Genomic DNA, 14366 nt, shown 5'->3' with positions numbered 1-14366 from the left:
TCAGGAGTAGAATTTAGTGGTTCATCACCTATAACACTCAGTGTTTATCACTAGTGCCCTCCTTAATCCCCATCACCCATTTAGCCCATCCCCCACCCACCTCCCTCCATCAACCCTCAGTTTGTTCTCTATAGTTAAGAGTCTCTTATGGCTTGCTTTCCTCTTTTTTTTCCCCCTTTCCCATATGTTTACCTGTTTTATTTCTTAAATTCCACATATGAGTCATATGAGTGAGATCATATGGTATTTGTCTTTGTCTGATTTATTTCACTTAGCATAATACACTCTAACTCCATCCACATCAATGACTATTTTTAAAGAAAAATATTTCTTTGTCTTAGTTAATGAATCATTATTCAAAGCAATATTAAACATAAGAAAATCTAAGGGCAAAAACAATTTATAAACATTTCGAGTGTACCACAATGCAGTTTAATAAGCAAATGTTACTGTGAATGATTAGATAATGTGTCCTATAGCAGACAAATGACAGAGTGAGAGAAGTAACATTTTAGGATATTGGGCTTCAACTGTGATGGACAATCATTTGTTAACTTGGCAGATGCCATGTCATGATGGAAAGCACTTCTTTATAAATAAGACACATTTTAGGCAAATATTAAAAAGTGTTTGCAAGGTCTTTGCTAAGGAAAAATCATATCAACTCCCAAAGCATGGAAGATGCCTGAAATTCAACATGCATCTTACTTACTCATATAGCAAACTTAGCCTTTTCCTTGATGCTAGGTTTGTCAAGAACTAAGCACTGGATTGGACTAGAGCCCTTCAGACCGTGACTGAGGTGAAAGAACTCCATGCCAGTCCCCAGTGGGACTTGGGGAAGACAGAGTTATAAAGTAGGAAAAGGCGTTAGGCACAGGAAATGATACTGGTGTGAACCTGGTCTGTCTTCTGGCAATTTTTCTGAGACCTGTGTCCCCAGTAGCAGATTACTCTGTGGCACCAGCTGTGTACCTACAGTCACATCTTTCACAGTGTCCGTGGCTGAACTCTTTCAAGAAGCCACAGACCGTGGGGCGCCTGGGTGGCTCAGTGGGTTAAGCCGCTGCCTTCGGCTCAGGTCATGATCTCAGAGTCCTGGGATCGAGTCCCGCATCGGGCTCTCTGCTCGGCAGAGAGCCTGCTTCCCTCTCCCTCTCTCTCTCTCTCTGGCTGCCTCTCTGTCTACTTGTGATTTCTCTCTGTCAGATTAATAAATAAAATCTTTAAAAAAAAAAAAAAAAAAAAAAGAAGCCACAGACCACAGCTGTACCCATGGCGTTAGGGCCCCGGCTCCTTTATTCTCTTTGAGAGGCCAAGTATGGTTACTCTTCTTCTCCCTATTCTCAAGGGTTTTTTCTCTTTTCTTTTTTTAAACCCATGTTTTTCCCCCCAGCATTGTGGAATGGTATCACATTTCCCACTAAAGAAGAGACAAAGAGAAAAATGCATTACTTGGATGCAATCCAAAGAGATTGGGATATAGGGACAAATGATGAGAGACACATAGATCCCTCTGGCTCTTGATTCCTTTCCAAATACAACTTTTTAAGGAATGAGCAATAGCATTTACTTTTTACATTTGATTTTTATGTGTAGGTATTATTCAAATGGTTCTAAAAGCCAGCATATATATGTACATGGTAACAAACCTTCCTCTTATCATGTCCCCCAGGTACCCCACTCTCCCCTAATGGGTCACTCTTGTTCTCAGTTTCATGTCTCACCTTCCAGAATTGCTTTAGGCATATGCAGACAAGTTACAGATGCATACTCTTGTTTCAGGAAAATTAAGTAGATGATTTTTAAGATCCACCCCAGGAATCTGGTAGGGATTTCTTCTCATCTCCATAGCTCACATACAAAATCCTACTGACACCTCACCGTAAATGGCATGACCAAGGACCAACAACTCATCGGTGGGAGAGGGCTTCCTGTAAGTGGCATACTGAGTAAGGGGAGGGAAGCCTAGTCCAGTCTGGACCCGCAGAAGTTACATGATTTCCCTTTCTGTCACTGAAAGTAAAGGGAGAGAACTGGGAGCAAAAAAGGGAAAAAGAAACCGGATCCATACCCAGAAACCATGTAGAGATGAAGTGTGGCTGTCTTTTCAAATCAGCTGCGTTTTCTATTATTTCCTAACATCCTTCAAAAACCAGAGCCAGCGCAAGTTCAGTGAGTTCAGAGTCAGTCCCTCAGTTTTGGCAAGTCACTCACCTCGTCCTAGAAATGAGCCTCGATTGAACCGGAGCTGAAAGAATGACGGTGTTTCCTTCCTCTGATGACTCTCTCTGGGAACATGCCTGGAATGAGTGAGTGTGGGAGACGAGGTGGTATCCACTCCAAGGCACAGCTGGACCTACGTGTGGAGGGGAGCTGGGCTCCAGTGTTATTTTTGGAAGCCCTAATTCCACTGCTAGTTTTCCTCACTCATCCTCTCTTACAGCACTTTTGTTATTATTATTATTATTATTATTATTATTTTAAATCACAATCCCTGTCTCTTCTCTAGAGATCGTGAAGTTACCATTGAGGCTTGGAGCAAGATACATGCTTCTTTCGGGTCAGGTTGGGAAACCCATTCAAGGCAAATTTTGTCCCTCAGTCCCAAATATTGAGTTAACATTACAAAATATATATATATATAGCTCTCATTCCCACTTACATTAAGATTTGACTTGGACATTCTTCTTAATTAATCAGACAAAAATGTAACTCCTAATAGTGTCCTTCTCAAAATATCACGGCGTCCATCCAACACTGGCAATTGCCATTCAAATTCTAAGAGGACTTCATGGCAGGCATAATGTCTGATATAAGCAGAGGCTCAAAAACGATCTGGTAGATGAATGCCAGTCAGCCCTATATACTCAGCAATTGATCACCTTCCTGTGGCATTTTATAAAAATTAAAACACTTGCTTTTTCTTTCTTTAAACTTAGTACTTCTCAAAACAGCCTTTTAAATTTGGGCAAGGATGTCAATTTAGACTCAGAGGAACACTTCCACGTTTAACTCATTATTCTAGAAGTCGGAGTTGTAAACTTGGACCAGGCAGATCTGGAATAAAATTGGTCCACCCATCCATCCACCCAACCACCCACTCATTCAACAAATATTTGTTAAGTCCTACATTCAGGGACTAGGCAAGGTACTCCTATATACGTCAGTGTGAACAAAACAGCTTCTCTCCTTCACGGAAGAGAACTTGTCATCCATCGTGCTTGACTTCGCTAGCCCCCAGGTCACTGCATGTAAACTTGGGGATCAGCCATCACCCGAGCCAGTGAATACCCTTCATCCCTGGTTTTCCACACTTGAGAGGAGCAGAGATTTCATTAGTTCATCTTAGAAACTTTCAGAGGAGAAGAGTGAGGAGGGAGGGAACCTGAAAAGAAGGCATTTTCTTTTCTAAAATGTGCTTCATCATTTATGGAAAACCTTTTAAAGGCCAGATAGGATTTCATTTTCACATGTGGGGATGGTTGAGGTGTGGGCCTAGGTGTTCAGGAAACAGAATTAAGAGAACTGAAATAATGGTCATTGTAAACCCCATAAGATACAGTGCTTAGTAAGTCTGGTACCTTATCTCATTTAATCTTTACAGGAATCCTGCAAAATGGGTCTTGTTAGCCTCGTTTTTTAAAATTACTTTATATATTTTTTAAGATTTTATTAATTTATTTGAAAGAGAGCAGGAAGGAGAGAGAGCAGGAGCAGGGGGAGGGAGAGGGAGAAGCCGACTCTGCTGCTGAGCAGGGACCCAGACACGGGGCTCCATCCCAGGACGCTGGGATCCTGACCTGAGGCAAAGGCAGATGCTTCACCCACTGAGCCACCCGGCACCCTTGTCAGCCTCATTTTAGAGATGAGGCAAAAGAGGCTCAGAAGGAAACGTGGCCCTCACTCAGTCCTTCTCTATGGAATTCTTTGATAACGATGAGAGTACCACATTCTCATTAATTTTTAATAATTATAATTACTTTCATTAATAATTAGTGGCAATAATGCTATTGTTGTGAATTTAACTCAACAAGCATTTGCTGAACACCTAACTAATGTCACAGACACTGGAGTGGGTAGAGCTATAATGCACAGCTCTGTTGGGGGGGATGGAGAATAACTGAGAGTCCATGGCAGCCACGGTGTGCAGTGGGGCAGGAGGGGCTCGTAGTGTCTAGGTGATGCCATGGTAAAGAGTTTCAGTTCTTGTCCTATGGAACAGTAGCATTTTAGAAAGACGGCTCACCAGCTATTTTCAGCCAGGACTCTGTAAGCCCCCATTTATCCCATGGAGCCACATTAATAACCTTCCTTATGGATGACGCACCTTCTTTCTTTTTCAGGAACAGTGGACAGTGCCATGGACCTGATCCTGATCAATTCCCTACCTCTGGTGTCTGATGCGGAAACGTCGCTCACCTGCATTGCCTCTGGCTGGCGCCCCCATGAGCCCATCACTATAGGAAGGGACTTTGAAGCCTTAATGAACCAGCACCAGGATCCACTGGAAGTTACTCAAGATGTGACCAGAGAATGGGCTAAAAAAGTCGTTTGGAAGAGAGAAAAGGCTAGTAAAATCAATGGCGCCTACTTCTGCGAAGGGCGCGTTCGAGGAGAAGCAATAAGGATCCGGACCATGAAGATGCGGCAGCAAGGTAACATGCCCATTCGTCGGGGGCCGTGGCGTCCGCTGAGGCTCACACAGAGCTCGTCTGCGGCTTGTCTCTAGAATGCACATAGGATTCGGGAGCAAAGACACTGGCCAGTTCACCTCACCCACGTTCAACCCCTTCGCCGGACATTGGGCCTGGTTCCTGAGATGAAATGAACTGTAAATACATATTGTGCTAAGGTTTCCGTGGCCCTTATGGAGATAGGAACATGTTACATGTATGGAGTAGGGAAATCACAGAGACGAAGACAACTGTCCATGCCAAGATAGGAGCTGTTTTGAGCTTTCTAATTGAGTTTTCATTTGTTTCTTTGTTTTGCTTGCCCCCGAGTATTCTTAACAGAAGTCACTGTTTTCAGGGGACAATGTGGTAGAAATAAGAAACTTAAAAAGGGAGCATCTATCAATAACTTAACTGGTTCCTTAGTCTGTCGGTTATCTGTGGCCGTGGTCATGCTGTGTCCCACACAACCACAGACCCCAGTGGCACGGCACAAGTAAGCGTTCACAGCCCATGAGTATAAGTCAGCTGGGCGGATTGGGTGGCTCTGCCATTCCTGACCCGGCTTTCTCACATGTGGATGTTGGCCGACAATAGGCGTATTATGCCGGCCTTGGCTGCACCAGCCTGGGTCTGTTCCATGCGTCTATTTTCCTCTCGCAGGTTTAGCTAGGTGCATTCTCACAGAGATGGCAGAAGTGCAAGAGAACAAGAGGAAACGCACAACGCTTCTTGAAACCTAGCCTCAGTGTTGTGCGCTCTCACTCCTATCCCATTTCTTTGCCCAAGAAAGTCAAATAGCTGAGCCTAAGCTCACAATGGCTAGGCCTCCCACAATTAAATGGCAAAGATGACAGAGACAGGGAAGGTTGAAGCACTGGGGCCCTTCCAGCCTGCTGCCATTCTTAGAAAGAGAACGTGGTTTCCTTTTGGCACTTGAGTGGCCACACTTAGCTCACAGAACCCTGGAATTTTGAAGGCAGATGTTGAGGGGTTTCTGCAAAGGGGCACATTATTCTTAGCTACCGCCTCACAAGGCAGTGATGGGATGGAACCTTTGTCCCAAAATACAAGTGGCTCTAACCTAAGTCTTTAGGCCCGTCCACCAAACTGATGACCGCTGGAGAAGGCAGCTGTGTGTATTCTTTAATGGTTCTGTTTTGCCCTAAGACTCCCAGGCCTGGACAGGTGGGTAGACTCCTGGTATCTTGATGCTGCTTGCTGGGAGGAAGGCACAGAATTCCAGCAGAGATGACCTCTCCTTGTTCTGACTGGAATGATCTGGCCACTCATGTGTCAACCCTTTTTTCTGAGCTGGTCATACCTCTAGAGGAATCCTTTCCAGATTGATGTCATCGTATCCACAGGGACCGTGGCCTGAGAAAGTGTCATTTTAGGAGATAATGACATTGTGAACTCTTCAGGGTTTGATTTTTCATTGCTAGACTGATCCACATAAATAACACAGCTCTACATGTGTCTCTGATGGTCTGTTTTTTAGCTAGGAGTCTGCTTTTTTTTTTTTTTTTTTTCTTAGCCCAGTGTCTCTCTAAGTTGAATGAGCTTCTAGACCAACCGTGGGTCTTGGTAAAATGCAGACTCTGATCCGTAGGTCCTTGAGGAGAGTCCCGAGATGGTGCATTTCCCACAAGGTCCCAGGTGGTAAGATTCCTCTGGGCTGTGATAATGAAAAGATTTGAAGGCAGCAAGCTCATTTTAAAGTCAAAAGTGATAAAATCACCATTCATTACAAATAAAGGAAAAGGTTTTCTTAGCAAAACTGCACCGGTCACCTTTAAATGACACTAGGGTGAGTGGGAAAGTGCACAACAGACGTTCCCAGGAATGCAGCTCTCCGGTGAGGGAAGAGAGTTTGAACAAAGGGATGTGAGGTGTGCCAAAGCTATCAGAGCTGAAGAGTCAGCCCTGTTATGTTCCACACGTGTCATTCGGGATTTGACTTGTGTCAAGAGTTAGTCCTTTCTGCTGACGCTTCCACATTCAGAATGAAGATAATCCGAGACGTGGGCCCCAGTGCCTTCATAGGAATGAAATGTGGGATGCCACTGTGCCCTTTTCAGGCTGGTATGGGTCTGTCCTTGATGGTATAGAAGTAAGAACCTGCAGAGTATATTAAACCAGAATTTTGGGAGTCAAAGACCAACCATAACAACCGCTCCAAACTGAAGGTCTAGGCCAGCGCAGGGAAAAGAGAGCTTAAATTCAGCTAAATGAAGTGAAGGCTGGCTTTCTAGCGAGAAAGCACGGGGAGGAGATGGCTTTTAGATGCCTTTTCCCATCAGTTTTAATTCTTTTCTCACCACTCACCAGCTCTGGGGCCCTGGATAATTTCTTTAACATCCACTGGTCTCATTTTTCATCATCTGTGAAATGAGTATAATGATACCTTCAAAATACCATGAGTGCCTTTCCATGAAGAGTGGATGGATACGGTCGACATGTTGCTAAAAGCTGGGGTGAAATGAGACTTTGCAGAGTGAGTTACAGAATAACAATAGTGGTTTGTAAATGGTGGGAATGGGATTTTTAAAAAAGATTTTATTGATTTATTTGAGAGAGAGAGAGAAAGCATGAGAGGGGAGAAGCTCAGAGAGTGAAGAAGACTCCCTGCAAAGCTGGGAGCCCGATGCAGGACTCGATCCCAGGACTCCAGGATCATGACCTGAGCCGAAGGCAGTCACTTAACCAACTGAGCCACCCAGGCACCTGGGACTGGGATTAAATGACCTGTGACCTGACTGCTGAGCCTATGTGGATGACCGTTACCATACGCTTGGCACATCCCTCCCACTTGCTGTTAATCCCCCTCCTCCATTCTGAGCACATGTTTTATAAGGTAGAGCCAGTCCATTGAGCCAGTCCTGCAGGGCACTCCAGGGCACAGTGTAGAAACATGGGCTTAAGCCTCTGCAACTGAATCATAGGATGCAGGGAAAACTCCTTCACTGAAATCATTTTTCTCACTTGAAAAAAATGATGGAGGTAGAGATTTTACCCCAGACATCTGAGAATCAAAGGAGATGGCCAATCTATCTGGCTCCTAGTAAGTCTTCAATAATCATCACAGTGCCATGGAAATAAGCAATAATTTAGTAAGACTATTTTTCTACTCCGTTGTGGAGAAATGTAATACCATCCATTAACGTAATTGTGTAAATGTATACAAAATAGGAAAAGAGGTAGCGCTTTCTCTCTTGCATTTTAATAACAACATCACCGGCTGTTGAACTGATTCTGTTTCTTTCGCTGACCATCCAGTAGCTGAAATGTGGTGGGAGGAAAGTGCTATCCTTTACGGTCAATCAGGAAAACCTGCACAGCTCGGTCTTTGTGACACTATTAATTCCCTAGCAAAACACCAGGGGATCTCAGAGGTGCCTGCGCAGGGACATAGCAGGATAGGATAAATGGCAACGTAGTCCAGCTTGCTGCTGACTCGTGCATCTGGGGAGGAAGTGGAAAATCCATTTGAGATGGGCCAAAATACGCTTATGTTGGCTCTCACACGCCAAACAGGCAAACCATTTTTATCAATGGCATCATGCAAAAAAATCAAAAGCAGTTTGTTCAAACCTCAGTGGTGATTTCATGTGGGGGTAGGGAGGTATAAGTGAAGTTTGAGACCTTTTTACATCCAAATGCTGTCTCGGTGTTCCATCAGAAGGAAGCATAGGTTATTTCCTTCCTATTTTCATCTGAGAAATCGCTTTACTTTAAGAACATCAAACTTTGCAGGGGCGCCTGGGTGACTCTGCCACCAGGTTAAAGCCTCTGCCTTCAGCTCAGGTCATGATCTCAGAGTCCTGGGATCGAGCCCCGCATCGGGCTCTCTGCTCAGCAGGGAGCCTGCTTCCCCTTCTCTCTCTGCCTGCCTCTCTGCCTACTTGTGACCTCTGTCTATCAAATAAATAAATCTTAAAAAAAAAAAAAAGAACATCAAACCTTGTAAATATGTTTTGTGACGTTGATAAAGAGGAGCTATTTCTATCTAAACCAACACAAATGAATGTGTTAAAAGGAGAAAAAAAATAGGAAAACTTGAGATCTGATTCATTCATATATTCTTTCATTTCCCAAGTACTCTTAGGCCTCTTTTTGTGTCACACATGGGAACTAAAGTGACAGTAACATTTCCTGAATACTTCTGTGCCTGACATTCCCCTAGCAATCTTATAGACATTACTGCATAGTTTAGTTTTTACCAAATGTATCTCTGACGAGGACTGTTAGGACCTGTATTAATAGATGAGGCTTAGATCAGTTGCAACTTAGATGCAGTCACACACCTGGTTTTCATTGTCGGATCTGGAAAGGTTCACTTGGGCTGTTCCCAGAAGCCAGGCCCTGACCAATACCCCATGCTGCCTTTCAAAACAGATGTGAACTTGTATCTTGGAGCGTTCGGGCTAGCAGGGGTGCTGCGCTCTGCGGGGGCTGGCATGGGGACATGCGGGGCCTTCGGAGAGCAGCCTTGAGGCACTCACCCTGGATCCCAGGGGAGGGGTAAAGTTCCTGGAGAAAGGGACATCTACGTAGGGGCCGAGGATGAGTGGGACTTGGTGAGACATGGGGGAAGGAAGGAGCCAAGGAGAGAGAGAAAGTTTATGACTTGTGTATGAGTGATCCGTGGTCCTTTCGTAGAGCTGAGTACAGTTCAGAATGGCTGCCGTTGAAAGCTGAGGCCGTGGACTTGGAGTGAGATCGGTCTGGAGAGCTAGCATTGTTGAGCAAGAGGGGGCATCTTGAGTTCATGTCTCAGCTTTCACACGGATTCACTGTCAGGAAGCCTCGGGTAAGGGACTAAGTCACCCTTAACTCCATCTCCCACATAGGTCGACAAATGGATACACCATCTTTCTAGCACACTTGTGAGACTGCACAAAAAAGTAATGGGCATAAAACTATGTTATTACCCTTAGTCTCTATCATTAAAGGAGATACCCAAAATTGAACTCAATTATTTTACACCAGTGAGAAATATCTTTGTTTATAAGTGTTACTATGACCTCTTCTCTTCATCAGCCCTTAAGGAATAGGGAATCATGTTCTTAGTTAAGCTCTGTCCATTAAATAGCCCATTCAAATGACCTTGAACAGTCATCTTCACATTCAGTCCCTAGCAATCTCATTGATAAACGAGGTACTAGGACTTTAAAGCCTTGTGAGTAGTAACATTATATAGCCTCTGAAAAGCTTCCAGACCCAAGGAATCTAGTTTAAATCCTGACTCTCCCATGAATTTGCTGCATGAATTTGAACAAGTTACTTTACCTCTCTGCATCTTAATCTCCTCATTTGTAAAATTAGGATAATTGTAGTACCTATCTGATAGAGATATTGTGAAAATTATATCTGAATAAAGTGCTAAGAAAAAGTCGTGCCTGATCGTAGGCACTACTGAAAGGTGCTTATTATTTTCATGATCCTGTAAAGTCACATGAAATTAATCTGTGCATGCTGTAGACCAGCGGGGCTCCAGCAAAGGTCAGTGTGAAGGTTGTAGATCCCTATATTAGTACTCAGCAGAGAACAGTCAATTTAGAGCCATTAATGCAGGCGTGGGCAGGATGAGTGGCGTGGACTCTGTTGTTACCGTGTTTCTACCTAAGGAGACAAGGAGCTTATGGGACACCTGGATGGCTCAGTGGTTAAGCATCTGCCTTTGGCTCAGGTCATGATCCCAGAGTCCTGGGATCAAACTCCACATTGGGCTCTCTGCCCTGCGGGGATCCCGCTTCTCCTTCCTGTCTCTTGTTCCCCCTGGTTGTGCTTTATCTCTCTCTGATAAATAAATAAATAAAATCTTAAAAAAAAAAAATCAAAGAGAACAGGGAGCTTAAAAGGCACAAAGTCTAAAATAAGAAAGAACCACAGAGTGGGCGGGGGGGAGAAAAGCCCCTTTGGAGCTGAGCCTCGTGGGGAATAGCAGTTCCTTTTCAGGATATGATGTTGAGTGAGAAGTTCCATGGTCAGCTCCACGGTCAGACCGCCACACAGAGGGGCAGAAAATCAAAACAAACCACAGAGAAAGGAACAACAGTAAAAAATGGTCACAAAAGGTTCTCTCTGGTTCTCCTGCTACAGAGAGCGGGAGCTGCATGTGTCAGGACTGCTTGAGGAAGCCCCTTGTCACTGCGAGCAGGAGCCCCAAGTCCCCCTGCCAGTCATGCGTGCCTTCCCTGCATGCTTGATCCGTCTCAGTCCCCGTGAGAAAGCTGCCCCTGTTGTCCGTATTGCACATGTCCGTGTAGCTGTGCTGTCTTTTGTTTATATTTGGGAAGGATGCTGATCGCTTCTAAGTCCCCCTGCACTTGGAATCCATCATTTCATATTCCCTAACAACCTTTTAAAGTGAATACTTTTATTTCTAAATTAGAGATGAGGAAGCTGAGATGTTCAGAGGTTAAGTAACTCCTTGAAGGTCCAGTAAGTAGTGGAGCCACTTTGACAGCCCAGGACTGTCTTCTTCCAGTGCTCCCACTGCCCTTGGGTCTGTCCCATCCCCCCTCTAGGTGCTCCCCATGCCACCAAAGGCATTGATGGGGGTGTCCTGGGAGGGCACTATGCCTGGGTGTGCAAAAAGACAAGAACAGAGAGATGAACCTAAGGCTGAGTCCTGCTGAGTGCAGTTCAAGGCATCATCTGCACCCAGGGTAGCCCTCTAAGCCCATGGTGTGCACGTACCTAATCAGCCTCTCTCAAGGCACCAGTCTGAGAGCCACAGAGGAGCCAGGAAGGAAGGCTGATTCACCCTGCTGTCTGCAGAAGGCTTGCTCCTGGGCTGAAATGCCTTAGGCATCCAAACGTCAGGGCATAGGGTGCTTTGCTACTGATGACTAATTTAGGTGCATCTGGTCAGATAATTTGTTCCACGGGATATTGGTTCTATGTTATTTATGGAGATGTGCTTTGTGGCTTAATAAGGGAGGCGATGATCTTAGAACTGGGTACAGGGATCTGTGAATAGCCAACAGATCTTTAATTGTGTTACTCAGTAATTTTGGTCTGTTTGATGGATCAGTTTTGGGAAGCTTCCACAATGTTTGTGGGTTTGCCAGTTTCTTCCTTTAATTCTGTCAGTTTCTGTTTCGTGGGTTTTGAACCTGTTGTTAGATGCATATATAGGTTTATGATTACTAGATCTTCCATTTTTTATATCATCATGTAAAGACCATCTTTATCCTTAAAATGTTGTTTTGGCTTTAGAGTAAATTATTTTTTTCTGACATAATTATTGCAGTACCAGCTTCTTTGAATTATTGAGTTTGGCATACATTTTTCTCTCCCTCAGTCTTATGTTTTACTATGTTTAATGTGTAGGTCATGAAAAAGAGCGTGTGTGTGTGTGTGTGTGTGTGTCTGTGTGTGTGTGTGTGATATTTTTAAAAAATTCATTCTAGGATTCTCTGGCTTTGGACATACATTTGGCAGAATCTATCTTTTCTATATGCTGTGATTTTTACTTGGGCTTTTTTCTCCTTTTTTAGGTCCCTCCTGGCCTCCATGTTTAGGAAATTTACATGTTCTGATTCTCTTCTTTAAGTAGTGATGCTTAAATTTTAAAAGTTGGCTTAACATGTATGTCAATTATACCTCAGTAAGGCTGAAATTTTAAAAAATTGACTTACCTCAGTAAAGCCTAAAATTAATCCCCCCTTATTCTTATAATTGTGGCTCTCTATAGATTATGGCATAAATTAAGGGAATTCAGATACTGTTGTGGCTGGAAGAATGCTAGAAGATTTTATCCACATACCTTGTCCAACAAACCGAAGGACTCAGACATATATATATATATATATACATATATACATACATTTATACATACACACACACAAAATTAAGAGGAAGAAAGGAAGATACTGGATCTCATCTTTGCCTTACTGTCCAATATTCCAATATTTACATCATTAATAATAAGTCCAGTATTGTGCTGATTCCATTTGAGAAATACTTGCTGCATTCCAAAGCAATTAGAATTAGTTGGATCGACACAACCCAGAAGGACCTTGACCCAAAAGGGAAGAGCCATTTGGCAAATCTCTAACCACTTCTATTCTTTTCCACTTTGAGAAAACTTGGTAGGAACTGGAGAAGGTTGTTTGATCCATTGTTACTATAGTTTATAGCTAATGTCAGGTCTTAGTTTGAAATCGGATACTAATCAATATAAAGTCCTTATCTCCCCAACTAGTTGTATGAAAACAATGTGTTTATGTATAGTGTGTGTATATATGTATTTATATTTTTACGGAGAGAATGAGTATTCCTTTCATCACATTTTTCAAAACCTTAATGAAGTTTATAATCTGTTAGGGGCCATCGATTTTCCTGTCCTACAAATCAGCTGACTTCTGGCAAGTGCCATTCCCCATCTGTTGAAGTTCCAAGTTCACTTGCTCCTGGAGAAAATGTGTGACCTCATTTTCTTATTTGTTTTCCTTCTTTCTTTCAAAAGCTTCCTTCCTACCAGCTACTTTAACCATGACTGTGGACAGGGGAGATAATGTGAACATATCTTTCAAAAAGGTGTTGATTAAAGAAGAAGACGCAGTGATTTATAAAAATGGTGAGTATGTGTTTCATTTCCTGCCAGCACCGTGGTGTGAGACATTAGATAGCATGAAATGTATCGGGTCATTATCCTGGTGCAGTCTTGGGGACAGATGTTGCAAGCAAAGCTCTTATGATGCAAGACAGTTGAATCTTATTAAAGAAGCTCTATGAGTCACTGTGGTTGGTTGCTTAATTAAGTAGAGATTCATATACATCAATGAATGTACATTCTAAATTTATGAGTGTATAATGTGAAACTGAATGTACAATAGACACCCCCTTATGATGTGATAAGAGTGGGCCCAAATTCAGCCATGTAAACTGAGGGTTGCTTGGTTGCAAGGTTAAAGAATTTAGCAGATTGAGCCTGGGAAGCCAACTGGAAGTAGGTCTGGGAGTCCAACTGTGTCTTACAAATCTGTCCAGTTCCAGCCGTGATTTGGCACCTTGTGGTGGCAGTTGCCTGATCCAGCTGGAATATTGATGGGGACTATGCTGAGTTCTGTGGGTGGAGAGGACTTCCAGATTGCAGCAGGGATTCTAGGTTATCTCCTGGTTAGCTGATTAGTTGGCTGGGTGTCTTTGCCTGTTCATCTCTTCCTGCAGAAGATAAGCACTCTAGCCTTACCTCTATCTTCATAACTTTGGTGGTAGATCATGTAGACTAACCTATCTGCTCTATCACCATAACTTTCTCAGTTTGGGGGAGAGCACTGCATGGCTCAGCCTTTTCATTCTTCTACACCCAATATGCTAGAGCACGTTTTCTGTATCCAGTTAGAGCTGATGAAGTGGAGGGGCCAGAGGTTTCCAGGGGAAACGGAGTGTCTGCGTATGACTCACTGTTCTCTACTCTTCTCCCTCACCAGGTTCCTTCATCCACTCAGTGCCCCGGCATGAAGTACCTGATATTTTAGAAGTGCATCTGCCTCATGCTCAGCCCCAGGACGCTGGAGTGTACTCAGCCAGGTACATAGGAGGAAACCTCTTCACCTCAGCCTTCACCAGGCTGATAGTCCGGAGTAAGTGACTGAGAGGCCACAATCTGATGATTGGGTCATTAGGATTTTTAGTGGCAAATAACAGAAACTGACTCTGACTACCTGAGCAAAA

At 43.6% G+C, this 14366-nt stretch overlaps 1 protein-coding gene across 2 annotated transcripts in view; it reads left to right on the top strand.

The window, feature by feature from the left end:
• The window catches only part of TEK (TEK receptor tyrosine kinase), a 96693-nt gene that overhangs the window by 40015 nt on the left and 42312 nt on the right, over positions 1–14366 (top strand). For both annotated transcript variants that reach the window (XM_059143572.1, XM_059143573.1), the window contains exons 2-4: positions 4347–4658; positions 13156–13266; positions 14123–14275. In XM_059143572.1, the coding sequence (XP_058999555.1) occupies positions 4347–4658; positions 13156–13266; positions 14123–14275 (576 nt within the window). The remainder of the gene's footprint in view (positions 1–4346; positions 4659–13155; positions 13267–14122; positions 14276–14366) is intronic.

The sequence above is a fragment of the Mustela lutreola genome, chromosome 12 (assembly GCF_030435805.1).
Source record: "Mustela lutreola isolate mMusLut2 chromosome 12, mMusLut2.pri, whole genome shotgun sequence".
Taxonomy (NCBI): domain Eukaryota; kingdom Metazoa; phylum Chordata; class Mammalia; order Carnivora; family Mustelidae; genus Mustela; species Mustela lutreola.
The sequence above is the reverse complement of the archived record's forward strand: the minus strand, read 5'-3'. Positions and strand labels throughout refer to the sequence as shown.